The 14,029-nt window shown below is 40.2% G+C and overlaps 1 protein-coding gene across 1 annotated transcript in view; it reads right to left on the bottom strand.

Moving 5' to 3' along the window:
- Positions 1–1,884, bottom strand: part of LOC309547958 (uncharacterized protein) — a gene marked incomplete at both ends in the record, with an annotated part of 161,935 nt that extends 160,051 nt beyond the window's left edge. The window contains one exon of the mRNA XM_082247952.1: positions 1,856–1,884. Within this exon, the coding sequence (XP_082104078.1) occupies positions 1,856–1,884 (29 nt within the window). The remainder of the gene's footprint in view (positions 1–1,855) is intronic.
- Positions 1,885–14,029: the final 12,145 nt, after the last annotated feature.

Raw genomic sequence — 14,029 nt, forward strand, 5'->3', positions numbered from 1 at the left:
GCTATCTTGCACCAGTCTTCTGTAGTGGGTTTCTTCAGGACCAAATCCTTAAGAACATTCCAGATGGCTCTGCAGGTATCATGGATAATATAGCTGGCAGTAGTTTTGCCAACCAAGAACTCATAATGTAAACTTGTAAAGGTATGTCCAGTTGCCAGGTACCTAAAAATAAAAAAATAATGTTAGAATGATGCATAAACTGGCTTGGACGAAGGTACCTGAGGAAATGAAGGAAGAAGATAGGCAGGAGAAAGACACTGTTGAAAAAAACATGGCAAACATAATCACAACCACTACTACATATATGTTACATGATAATTACATGATAATGTGTCTCTCCAAATGCCTCAGGAGGTAAGTAGGTTGGAAAATTTACCTCAATGTGATAATCAGTCTTTCTATGGGCGGAATACTCCTTCTGAATCTAGTGTTTTGTCTCTCTAGATGTGTGGAGAGCAGAGCCAACAATTCATCAAAACTGTAAAAAAAAACATATATGGCATTTATCAACATTATCCATGTAAAAAATAACATACATAGAGACATATTTGTTAAAGAGTTGACATGAACATATGTTCTGACCTTTTAATTGACATCCGTGTGTAATTAAAGAATTTGTCTTCATGAGCACGGAGGTCATGATAAAGGATCCTGAACTGGCCTCTCTCTTCCCTTTGGGAGATGACAGGATGGATCCAGAAGCGATGCCTTCTCCTTCTCCTGTCCTCTTCTTCCTCATCAATAACAGCTGCTACAGCAGCCATAATTACTGCTGCTCCAACATACTGCATAGCCAACATGTTTCCTGCAACATACACTACTATTCCAAAACAGGAAATTACATCACTTGCAGGAAAAGGAATTACATCACTAGCAGGAAAAGGAATCTTTTATGTGCAAGTCGCATACATCAAAGTCGCAACAAGTCATAGCCGCAACAAGTCGTTGTAAATTCGTACACAAGTCGCGCGTTTATCAAAGTACAAAGTCGCTATTGAAGACGCGCGACTTTGAAGTCGCACTAGTGGAAACCCAGCCTAATATATAATAGGAATTTTACTGTGTCCAACAACAAAATATAACTTTTGCCTTGCTGGAAGGCCAACAATAAACCCTGTAACATGTGGCTGAACATCAGCCAAGGAATTAAACATACCAAACTTTGGCTACTGAGATAGACTGGCCAAAAAGAGTTGGAACATTTGAAACAGCTGAATGAATGTCTATGAGAATCTTGCTCATAGATTCATATATATGTTGTGGGCACTTGAAAGTGCACCACTGACGCAGGTTGGTGCCGATCCAGAATCGGTAGGTGGTGAGCAGTGTTGTGCTTGAGCACTAACAGGTTGCTCATGTGCTGCTCTATTTGTAGGGCCTGAGGGATTTCTTTTTTTCACTTATACATTTTTTTAATAAGGGTTTGAGATAAGTCTGTACAACAAAAGTATACATTATAATCATGTAATTTAACAATGTAGGAAAAAGTAGGGTTCTTACATCATTTTTAATACAAATATATAGCAATCACAATCTCTTATCCCAATTTATCTGCAGTACCCTACTTCTATTCCTATACAGCCAACTTGTCTTCATGATAAAGCTACACATAGTACAGTCTCTTCCCACCCCAATTTTCCTTCTTTTATACCTACATAAACAACCCTCAAAACCCCCCAAAAAAAAAAAAACAGAGGGGAAGGAAAGAGGGGAAAGGGAAAAAAAAAGAAAAAGGGGGGGAGGGCATATTGATCCCTTACATTTCCTGGTGGGCAAATGTTACCTCTACCCAAAAAAAAATACTCAACGCTTACATCATACTTCCATTCAATTTTTCAATCTAGTAGTGCTATACCTTCTCTCAATAAGATAAATAGATTCCATGCTCCCCACGTCTCTATATATTTTTCCCTCTTATGTTGAGCTGTCATTACTAAATCCTCCATTTTGTTTATTTCCTCTATTTTCCGAGCCCAACCTGCTATTGTTGGAGATGTTTGTTTTTTCCAGTTAAGGGGTATACAAAGTCTGACCGCATTTGCAAGATGACATATTACAGATTCTCTATATTTCCTCATTGATTAGTTATTTAGTTGTAGAAGAAAAAAAGCCGGATCTTCCGGAATCTCAACTTCTGTAAACTTTTGCATGATCACTCTAACCTTTTTCCACTCTGACGCTGCTCCGGTGAGAAGGCACGAGACAACTCCCTCTCCCATTTGTCAAAATAAGATAATTGATATTGCCTTTCAGGTGTATTTATCAGAACATATATTTTGGATATCACGTGATAAATATTTCCTGTATCTGAGCAGTATCTTTCAAAAGGTTGTCAATTGACGGTTATAATTCTGAGGGTTAGGGATTGAGCGAAGAAAATGTGATAATTGAAGTGCATTCCAGAAGGGAAGTCTAAAAACATCCATCTCATTCATTAATGTCTCCAGAGAAGGCCATTTATCTTCCCTTAAAAAATGTACGGCTTGGAAATGACCTGTCATACTGAGAGATCTAAAAGATTGTGCCTCCATGCCTATGGGAAATTTTGGGTTCCCCAAAATTGGGAGTAATGGCGAATCATATGTAGATAAAGTATTCTGGAAGCATAGTTGTGAGCAAATTTGTAACGTCGTACCAATTAACTGATGTGATTTCAACTCTGTTGGTAATTCATCGTAGCACCATAGTGCTCTATTAAGTGTAATAAGTGTATGTGCCTGCTCAATTTGTACCCAGAGCTTAGAGTCTTCATGACGACACCAATCAATTTGTCTTCGAAGGTGTGAAGCTTGAAAATATTTACGCATATCTGGTAAAGACGCTCCTCCCGATCTTTTAGACAGCGTTAGTAACTGTCTTGAGAGACGGGGTTTCTTATTTGCCCAAACAAATTTGATAAATATTGAATTTATTTGTTTGAAATAATAAGCTGGGACCTTAATGGGTAGTGTTTGAAAAAGGTATAAAAATCTAGGTAGTATAGTCATCTTTAGCAAATTACACCTACCAAACCATGTATGTAAACCTGTGTTCCATTTCTCCAACTGAAGGCGGGTTTTGATTTAAAGAGGGATAAAATTAAGTTCAAAAACTTGAGAAGGATTAACCGGTATAATAGTACCTAAATATCTTAATGCTCTATTTGTCCATTTGAATTTAAAGTTCTGTTTTAAATTCGGTAAAGTTCTACTAGGTAAGTTTATTCCCATGGCTTCTGATTTGTTAAAGTTTAACTTCAAGTTGGAGATGGTACCATACTGTTCAAATTCTCTGATAAGGTTTGGTAGTGAAATTAATGGGTTAGCGATTGAAAAAAGAAGATCATCTACATAGGCAGAAATTTTATATTGTTTCTTCCCCACTGGGATGCCCTCAACATCTTCATTTTGTCTTATTTTACATAAAAATGGTTCCAGGGAAAGAGCAAAGAGTATGGGTGATAGGGGACACCCCTGTCTCGTCCCATTCTTAATCAGAAAAGGTTCAGAGAGAATCCCTTTAACCTTAACTTGGGCTGATGGAGCAGAGTATATGGAAGATAACCATTGTAACATAGTCTTTCCTAAGCCAATATGTTTAAGTGTAGATAGCATAAATTTCCAGTTAACTCTATCAAACGCTTTTTCTGCATCAGTTCCTAAAAAGACACATGGAAATTGGGTTTTGTCTGTGGCATATAATAAGTTCAATGCTTTTGTAGTGTTGTCTCTCGCTTCTCTGTTTGTTATGAATCCTACTTCGTCTAAATGAATTAGGGAATGTAAATGTTGCGTCAGTCGGGTTGCTAATATCTTAGTGAAAAGTTTTAAATCTATATTGAGCAATGATATTGGCCTGTAACTCCCGCATAACATTATGTCTTTATCCTCCTTGGGTATAACTACAATGTGTGCTCTCAAAGTATCTCTACAAAATATAGTATTCGATCCTACACCATTAAACAGATTCAGTAAATATGGTCCCAGAATCGGGAAGAAACCCCTATAGTATTGGAGAGTAAAGCCATCTGGCCCTGGAGCTTTCCCAGCTTTCATCGCATTCAGAGCTTGTTGAATTTCTGTCCATTTTATTGGTGAATCTAATTCTTTACAGATTTCCGCTGATAATTTAGGAAGTTGAGATAATTTAATATAGTCTTCCATCTGGGCTGCCGAAGAAAATTGATCTGGAAGGTTATATAAATCAGAATAGAAGTCTCGAAATGTCTGAGCAATTTGTTTGGGTAGTGATAGTTTTTTTCCTTTGGGAGATAAGATTTGAGGGATATATGTAGCTGCTTTGATATCTTTTACCGCTCTAGCAAGGAGTCTCCCACATTTATTACCAGATTCATATCCAATTTTACGGCTCCTTTGTAAGGAAGCTTTGGCCTTATAACTTAGAAGATCAGTAATTTGTTTCCACACAGAAATCATCTCTAGCTCCGTGTTAACTGATGGGGATCTTTTATATTTAATCTCCATCTCATGTAGTAGAGAGAGCAATGATGCCAATTTTTTCTCTCGTTCTCTTTTAACCCTGGAACCATGTTTAATCAATACACCCCTGATTACTGTTTTGTGTGCTTCCCATAGGATGCCTGGATCTCCTTCTGGGGACTCGTTTATTTGAAAATATTGTTGTATTTCTTCTGTTATATCTTTGAGGATCTCCGGGGTCTGTAATAAGCTCTCATTTAATCTCCAAAATCTATTTGGGTGGCCTGAGGGATTTCGATACAAAAAGGGGGGCTGCCTGTATCTGTAATCATCTGAATAGGGATGGGTTATTGGTGGAACATAAGGTTGCGGGGGAGGTGGGGGTATGGATTATAATTGATATTTTGTGGTGTGGGTGCACACATAGGGGATGTGCGATGTGCTGACCCATCATCCACAAAAGACTGAACAGTTTGCATGAACGCCAAGCGTAATGCAAATTGCTTTTCTGCCTTAACTTTCTTACAAATTCCCATTAGAAGTGTGGAAAATGCAGCCTCATCATTGGTGTGTTCTTCCAGTTTACGTGACATTTCAGACACCATATTCATAATTTTATCCATAGGTTTTACATCTCTACCCCCCTCCTTCCTCTTATGGAACGTCTTCCAGGAGGCATAGTGCTGGGGCCAGGTTCCGGCTCCTCATCTGTCAGTGGATCAGTCAGACCTAGATTGTGGAGTTGTTGGATTATACAGAACTTGAGATTCTGCGGATACATTATGCTAATTTTCTGCCTCCTCTTTTTCTTCCACCTCCAAAGGGTTATCTTCCCAGCTAGCCTGTGTTCTTAATTAGAAAAAGGGGATTTTTAAATATAAATGTAGCATATCTACTGTATGTTCTAAAACAATATTATGAAATATAATAACCTACTCTCTCATTTTCAGGATGGGTTTAAGAAACTCCAGCTCTTGTGCATGGCAATAAGGGTGTATGTTCTTTCCTCCCGACCCACTTCGTACTTCTTTCATCTTCTTTAAATTGCACTTATAGCAGTCTTTCAAACTGCTCCAGTGAGTTTGTATTATTATCACTGTAAATTATGAAACATATAATCATTATTACCATTTTTATTTCAGATACCTGGCAAACAGTCATACAATATCAAGCTTACATTACAAATTTCTAATTGGGATATTTACTGCAAGTGTATTTATTCATGAAACATGCAGAGCCCTGTGGGAGGTTTTAAAGGACATAGTGATGAAGAAACCAACTCCTGAAGATTGGCTGCAAACAGCTAATGTGTTCCTTGAAAGAAGCAATTTCCCTCATTGCATTGGTGTCATTGATGGCAAACATATACGCATTGTTAAGCCTATTGGCAGCGGAACACAATTTTTTGATTATAAGACATTTTTTTCATTTGTGCTACTGGGTGTGGCTGATGCCAACTACTGTTTTCAGTATATTGACATTGGATCCTATGGAAGCAGTTCAGATGCAAGCGTATTTTCCCACTGTTCTGTTGGTCAGATGCTGAGGGAGAATAAACTTGATATTCCACCAGACTCTCCACTTCCAGGAACAAGTGGGCCTCCTTTACAGTATACATTTGTTGGAGATGAGGCATTTGCATTAAGCAGACATGTACTAAGACCATATTCGAATCACTCTCTAAATTTGGAACGGAGAGTTTTTAACTACCGTTTATCATGTGCCAGAAGGTTTGTTGAGTGTGCCTTTGGTATTTTATCTAATAAATGGCGCTTTATGCACACCATTAATCTCAGCATGGACAATGCCATGGCAGCAGTCAAAGCCGCCTGTGTACTGCGTAACGCGATGGTTACCTATTTGAAGACTCTGTGATACACAGTATGGATGGTGCACAGTGGTGTGCTAGAAGGGGCACCAGTGATGGAGCGACTGTGCGAGAACAGTTCTGTGCATACTTTGGCCAATTACCATGGCAAATGGATGCCATTGCATAACTTAAGTATTTCTACTTGTTTGGCCCTAAATATAAAGATATAATTTCGGTATTATTTCTGGAGATGTTCTAGGTTTGTGTTTACTAAGGTTCTTATTTGAATATGTTTTTTGCTATGTGATTTTTATTAAAGCCTGTAATTTTTTTATATTAAAGTTGATATTTGTTAAAGTTTTATAGCCTGTAATTTTTTTATATTAAAGTTGATATTTGTTAAAGTTTTATAGCCTGTAATTTTTTATATTAAAGTTGATATTTGTTAAAGTTTTAAAGCCTGTAATTTTTTATATTAAAGTTGATATTTGTTCAAGTTTTATAGCCTGTAATTTTTTTTGATATTTGTTAAAGTTTTCTAATTGCTGCTCTTTTTAGCACAAAAAAAAAAAAAAAAACACATAGAGGTGATCACACCAACAGAAAGCTCTATTTGTGGGGGTAAAAAAGACATGAATTTAATATTGGGGTATAAAAAATGGCCTGGTCATAACAGGTATCCTTCTGGTCCATAATGTTTAAACACAATGCTAACATGGTTGTAGCCCAAGTTTAGAATGACACACAACACTTACTTATGGTTTGCTGGCTGCTCACGGTGTGATAAGGCATCCCAGTCTTCAAAATATAGCCTTGCTACTTGCAACCATGCACTTTCCTTCTTTTTCTTGTCCTTGTACATGGGGTCATGGAAATCATATATGGCTGGGCGCTCACAGACATGTCTAATTATTATTTCATTGTCCAGCACGTCTCTTTTTCTGGCTTGTCTTCTTGCACACATTGTGAGAGAGCCAGGAAGTCATATGTGTTTGGAAAATGTGACTGGGAGGGGCTACTCTGCTGAAAGGATTGGGTGGAGCAAGGGTCAAAAAGCTGCTTGTGTTTAGCTTGTGCTACAAAGACGTACAGAAGTAGTGCTGAAATCGCATCTATATTATTCATGTTTACATTGATGTCTATGGACATGAAAACATGTGAAAGTTGGACCAAAGTAGTGCAGGAACTACTTTGAAGTCGGTGCAACTTCAAAACGCACAGATATGAAGGGTACTCATTGGAAATAATGGAGAACGACTTGTCATGCGATTTTGCGGTCCCAAATCGCAGGACAAGTCGCACAAGTGTGAAAGGGGCCTTAGGCTGTTCGGCAGAATGTTTCCCCAGCTACAGATGGACAACTACAAAGAGAAAGGCAAGAAAGAAGATGACTCTCATTCGCTGCTATTGCAGCCAAGGACTATGCCTGTCCCCAGAAGGACTTTATTTTAGCTGCTGCCATGGTAGTGGGAATAAGCCTGCCCAGCCAACGGTAAAGTCAGTGTAGCAGAAGTCTTGTGCAAGAATGCCCTGGTGAACTACAGTAAGCCTGGAAGACAAGATCTATGTGCTGTGGTGCTGTTCCTGGGAGATAGTGCTTGGAGCACAGGAATGAAGGATTTAGAAGCTGTTTCCTGGGGAAATCTGCCAGAGGTGCCTGTATATGGCATTGAAATAGCTTTTTTGAATAAAGCAAGTTTATTGAGGAATTTCATAATACAGAGTCAATCAATGCAAAACGTAAGACTCAAGTCATCACAATGAGGTTATACAGCTCAAAAGTATTAATATATCTTGTGTGGTAATAAGTATAATATTCACATACCGGAGATAGAAGGTAATTTTCAGCTGTTTACATAGATGATGCTTGTACAGAAAAAAAAAGAGAACAGTTAGATGACTTAAAAACAATAAAAGACTAAAGTCTAATCTAAATCTAAATTATATAGGGTCCAGGATTAAAAGTACCATTTCAGTCTTTGCAGATGGCACCAAGCTTTGCAGTGGAATAACGTCCTTACAGGATGTCTGCAACTTACAAGCTGAAATCAATGCACTGTTTAATTGGGTGGCTATGTGGCAAATGAGGTTTAATGTTGATAAATGTCAAGTAATGCACTTGGGGGCTAAGAATATGCATGCATCATACATACTAGGGGGAGTACAACTGGGGGAATTAATGGCAGAGAGGGATCTGGGGGTTTTGGTAGAGCCTAAGCTTAATAATAGCATGCAATGCCAAGCTGCGGTTTCCAAAGCAAGCAAAGTCCTTTCTTGTATTAAGAGAGGTATGGACTCCAGAGAGAGAGATATCATCTTGCCCCTGTACAAATCATTAGTAGGACCTCTTCTGGAATATGCAGTTCAGTTTTGGGCACCAGTTCTCAAAAAAAGTATCAGGGAACTTGAGAAAGTGCAGAGAAGGGCAACCAAAATGATAAGAGGCATGGAGGAGCTCAGCTATAAGGAAAGATTACAGAAACTGAATGTATTCTCTCTTGAGAAGAAGAGATTAAAGGGGGTTATGATCAACATGTACAAATACATAAGGGGTCCATATAGTGCACTTGTTGTTGAGTTTTTTGCTTTAAGGTTAGCACAGAGGACAAGCGGGGACTCTTTATGTCTAGAGGAAAAGAGATTTAATTTGCAAATATGGAAAGGTTTCTTCACAGTAAGAGCATTGAAAATCGTGGTTTTGGTCAGCTCAGTAGATTGCTTTAAAAAAGGCTTGGAATTTTTCTTTAATAAAAATAATATAACTGGGTACTCACATTCATAGGTAAAGTTAATCCAGGGTATATCCGATTGTCTCTCAGGGGATCAGGAAGGACATTTTTTCCCCTGCTGGAGCAAATTGGATCATACTTTGCTGGGGAATTTTGCCTTCCTGTGGATCAACTGTGGGTAAAGGATTGTGTATATGGGATTGTATTTGGTTGAACTGGATGGACTAGTGTCTTTTTTCAACTTAACTAACTATATATCACTATAATCTTATAACCACAGCAAAAGTATCAAAAAATGTTCTAATAGGTAGAAACCAAAAAGTAAACATTTTAAAGTGGAAATACACTGTACGACTAGAGATATCATATCCAAAGTTATGTGTAATTTGACAAAATAATGCAATGCCTTAGAGTGTACTCAGCTAATCTTGCAAAGTCTGCCACAGATAGGTAATTGACTAAAAAGAGGTTGTAATATACTGCTCTACATGGTATAGTATATAACTGTTTATAACAGATTTGGGAGGGATTGGAATAATTCAAGTTCCACTAGATTCCAGATTAATGTACGTATCAGAGAATGTCAACAAGAATCACCAACCAAACACGGACATACAAGACAGATGTAGTCTTCTAGTGTACAGAGATCTATGTACAAAGAGCAAATGACTCCTGCGCTTAAGGGGTGGCCTTGCGGCTGGTATCTGGAAAATGCGATTCAGGTCAAATTGTAGTAAATTCAGGCTGTGCTGCCACTCTCAATGGGTCGTGGTAACCCAAAGAGGATACTGGAAAAGAGAAATGGACAGAGGGCGCACCAGCCTAGTGCATTATCTTTAAAACAATTTATTGTAATAGACATGTATACACATTATACTCACAAAACGATTATGAAACACGGGCAATAAGCAATGAGGGACCACCAGGGGTCTCCACTGGGCATCCTCAGCTGCCGCAGGCCATGGGAGGATGTAGACCTCCAAAAAACAGCTTATGCGTTTCGGGGTGTTCCCCCTTCATCAGAGCTCTGATGAAGGGGGAACACCACGAAACGCATAAGCGGTTTTTTGGAGGTCTACATCCTCCCATGGCCTGCGGCAGCTGAGGATGCCCAGTGGAGACCCCTGGTGGTCCCTCATTGCTTATTGGCCGTGTTTCTTAATCGTTTTGTGAGTATAATGTGTATACATGTCTATTACAATAAATTGTTTTAAAGATAATGCGCTAGGCTGGTGCTCCCTCTGTCCATTTATCTTTTCCAGTACAGAGATCTATGACTTGGCCACACTAAGCAAATGTTTAGTCAAAGAGAGGTGATTTCTGTGTAATGAGAATAGAGAAATATGGAGAAAGCATGTAATCTGGGTAATTAAGTGACGAATCTAATTCCAGAACATTCTGAGCCACTGGCATTGCCACCATAAATGAATGAAAGTACCTTGAGCTGGGGGCATGGCCGGCAACCTGGAAGATGGCCAGTGTGTGATCTAGCTCCGGGGCACTTCAGCTTCCAGATGCAGCACACAGCGACAAGGGGAATCGGAAAGTAACCCTAGACCTGCGGAGACCTCCCCACCACACCCGGGAGAAAGATGAGCAAAAGGAAGTCCCAGGGCGGACCCCACAAACTAGCCGATATCCTTACCATGGCCCGAAGCTCTTGCAACCACTCTTGCTTGCCACGTGGCAAACCCTCTCACGGGAACCACAGGCTGGATATGGCAGCAGGCTCCTCACCACGCAGATCAGAGCAGGCAAGTAAACAAACCTCTCCCACCCAGAACCCCCAGAAAGCCAGGCCCCGGCTAGACCCTGCACTGCAAGACATGGATGAGGGAGCAGGGGAGGGTAACCTCATGGAGGAAGCTGGAGACCTTAATGATCCCATAAGACAGTTTCCTACCCCAGGCCAACCTATTATGGACATGACAATGAAAAGCATGCTAGTAGCCCTCTGCAGCACCCTGCATGGGGACATGCGTTCAGCAATCTCAAATATAAAGACTGAAGTAGCAGAATTGGGAGACAGGATCGACCATATGGAAAACAAAATGGGAGAATTTGCGGAAGCCCATAATGATCTAGTGGACATATACAGAGATACAGAAGACACCATTACTCAACTTAAAATGAATATTGCAGATGTACAGAACTGCTCTAGACGTTACAAACCTCACATTCAGAGGTGTTGCTGAATCAGTGCTACCTGGAGATCTGAAAAGATTTATACACCAAATGATATCCACCCTCCTCCCAGAGATTCCAGCACAATAAATCATTTTTGACCGGGCCCACAGATTACCCAAGCCTCCATTCCTCTCAGAGCACATTCCCAGGGATGTGATAGCATGGATTCATTTCTCCCATGTGAAAGAAAACCTACTCCAGCTAACAAGACAAACAAATGCACTACCAGACTCCTACGTAGGGAAAAAACTGTTCGCAGATCTCTCCCAACATACCCTGATGGCACGTAGACAACTAGTCATTATTACAAAAATGCTACAAAACCACAAAATCCTGTACAGATGGGACCCATTGGCCAAAATGATGATCACTAGAGGCAACAGACAACATGTAATCACAACACTCGATGATGAGCTCGGTCTCCTCCAAACATGGAACCTACTCCCACCCCCAGATGATCCTGTCCAGCGAAGGGGAAACAATTCTCCACCAAGTCACCCTGATGATATTTCGGATCACTGATCAATCATCTTTACACAGCGTAAATCTCACATTTGATAAGGCTATCAGCCCATTAGATCCTCAATGGGGACTTTCCTGTTAATCCCCCCTACAACACAATGCAATGGGAGCTGTCCCAATAGAGCTCAAAGAGACCCAGTTCACCTTAGAGTAGCAGCTGCTACTCAGTATTCCATTTGGATTACCCACAATTTTTTTTTCCTTTTATTGTTCTTTTTCTTTCTTTTCCTTAAGTGCAGATATGGCACAAAATGTTAGGTTTATGTGTTTTTTAGGTGTTCTGTTTTCACCTATTGTTTGGAACATGTTACCTATGTTTACCTCTTGCAGACATTCCTTGCTTTTTCAGATGAATACTCACTTTCCACAAAGTCTACCTACCACTTTAAATAGTGTCTGGAATCTACTCTACAAGCCTGAGGACCTCACTGACAGACTGTGCAAGATGACCCCATGGACATCCACTCTCCAAGATCCTGGTAACTTACCCCTCTGCATAATAATACACCCGCACCCATGCCTATCACTCTAGTTTCCCCCATGTGCTTAACAGCCCTTTTAAGCACAGGACAGCATGGAAAGAAGCAATGAAATTACATGCTGATGTTTTCTGTATCCAGGAGATATACGTCTGCACCTCCAAAACCCCACAATGCTCCCACTAGCTGTTCCCATATGTTTTTACCGCTAACGCCTCAGTTAAGAAAAAGGGAGTCCTTGTAGCCATTAGTTCATCAGCAGCCTTCTCAATGCAAGATGTCCGCACAGATCCTAAAGGACACTACATAATTTTAATATGCAATATGAATAATGTTCTTTATATGATTGTTAACCTCTATGCACCTAATGTTGGTCAGATTAGGTTCTTAAACACTCTCTATGAGAAAACAGAGGCAGTCCTGAGGGACTCACTTCCGTTGATGGGAGACTTCAACGCGATAATATACCGAACACTAGACATCTCAAAATCTAGACCCCATGTAAGACAAGCACTTCAAAACTTCCTGAGGAGAAACACACGCTGCTGAAAAAGACTATACATACTTATGAGCCCCATGGCTCATATTATAGCAGTGTCTTTTTCCTGACCTGACCTTATTGCATGAGATTCTTAAAGCCAAAATTAAGCAGATAAAATGGTCGGATCACTCTCCCATTAGTCTGACATTGACAGAGGATCATAGTGCCCTCCCAACTCGCCTCTGGTGCAATAATGCTTCTCTGTTTCATAACCGTGCTTGTAGAGAAAGACTTAATGCCCATCTTAAAGAATTTTTCCACATTAATTCAACTCCAGACTCAAAAGTGTCTAATGTATGGTGTGCCCACAAGACCTATTCCAGAGGGTTGCTGATACAAGCAGCAATGAGGGAAAGGAAATGCAGGTTGCAGTCTAAAGAATATATTCGGTCTGACCAGACTATCGAGGTTGAGCAGCCCTCCCCACCCCCCACATACACCTGTACTCAATCAGTGTCCACCATCAAATGGATATAGGAGGAGTCCCCTGTAGTGCATTTGCACATTTTTCCCAGCAAGGAGTGTTGTCTCCAAGGGTTAGAAGGGCTGGATTCATCTCTTTTTCATGGATAGTGTAGGACCCACTGATAATGGGGTACTTTGACGCAGTAGTGGGCTTGAGCACGATATGGCCATATGGTGGGACCAAACCCCCATTTTTATTTATGGACTCTCTTCAGATTTGGTAGTAATTTCTTTTGCATTTGCGCGCTATTCTTTTTTAATATACATGTCTTTTGGTTCATAGCTGCAGCAGCTTTCGAAATACATGGGTATGCTCCCCCAAAATTTTTTGCCTGTTTATTATGTATTCGGTCTGACCAGACTATCGAGGTTGAGCAGCCCTCCCCACCCCCCACATACACCTGTACTCAATCAGTGTCCACCATCAAATGGATATAGGAGGAGTCCCCTGTAGTGCATTTGCACATTTTTCCCAGCAAGGAGTGTTGTCTCCAAGGGTTAGAAGGGCTGGATTCATCTCTTTTTCATGGATAGTGTAGGACCCACTGATAATGGGGTACTTTGACGCAGTAGTGGGCTTGAGCACGATATGGCCATATGGTGGGACCAAACCCCCATTTTTATTTATGGACTCTCTTCAGATTTGGTAGTAATTTCTTTTGCATTTGCGCGCTATTCTTTTTTAATATACATGTCTTTTGGTTCATAGCTGCAGCAGCTTTGGAAATACATGGGTATGCTCCCCCAAAATTTTTTGCCTGTTTATTATGTATTCGGTCTGACCAGACTATCGAGGTTGAGCAGCCCTCCCCACCCCCCACATACACCTGTACTCAATCAGTGTCCACCATCAAATGGATATAGGAGGAGTCCCCTGT

This window comes from Pelophylax lessonae, assembly GCF_965119305.1.
Source record: "Pelophylax lessonae genome assembly, chromosome: 2".
Taxonomy (NCBI): Eukaryota; Metazoa; Chordata; class Amphibia; order Anura; family Ranidae; genus Pelophylax; species Pelophylax lessonae.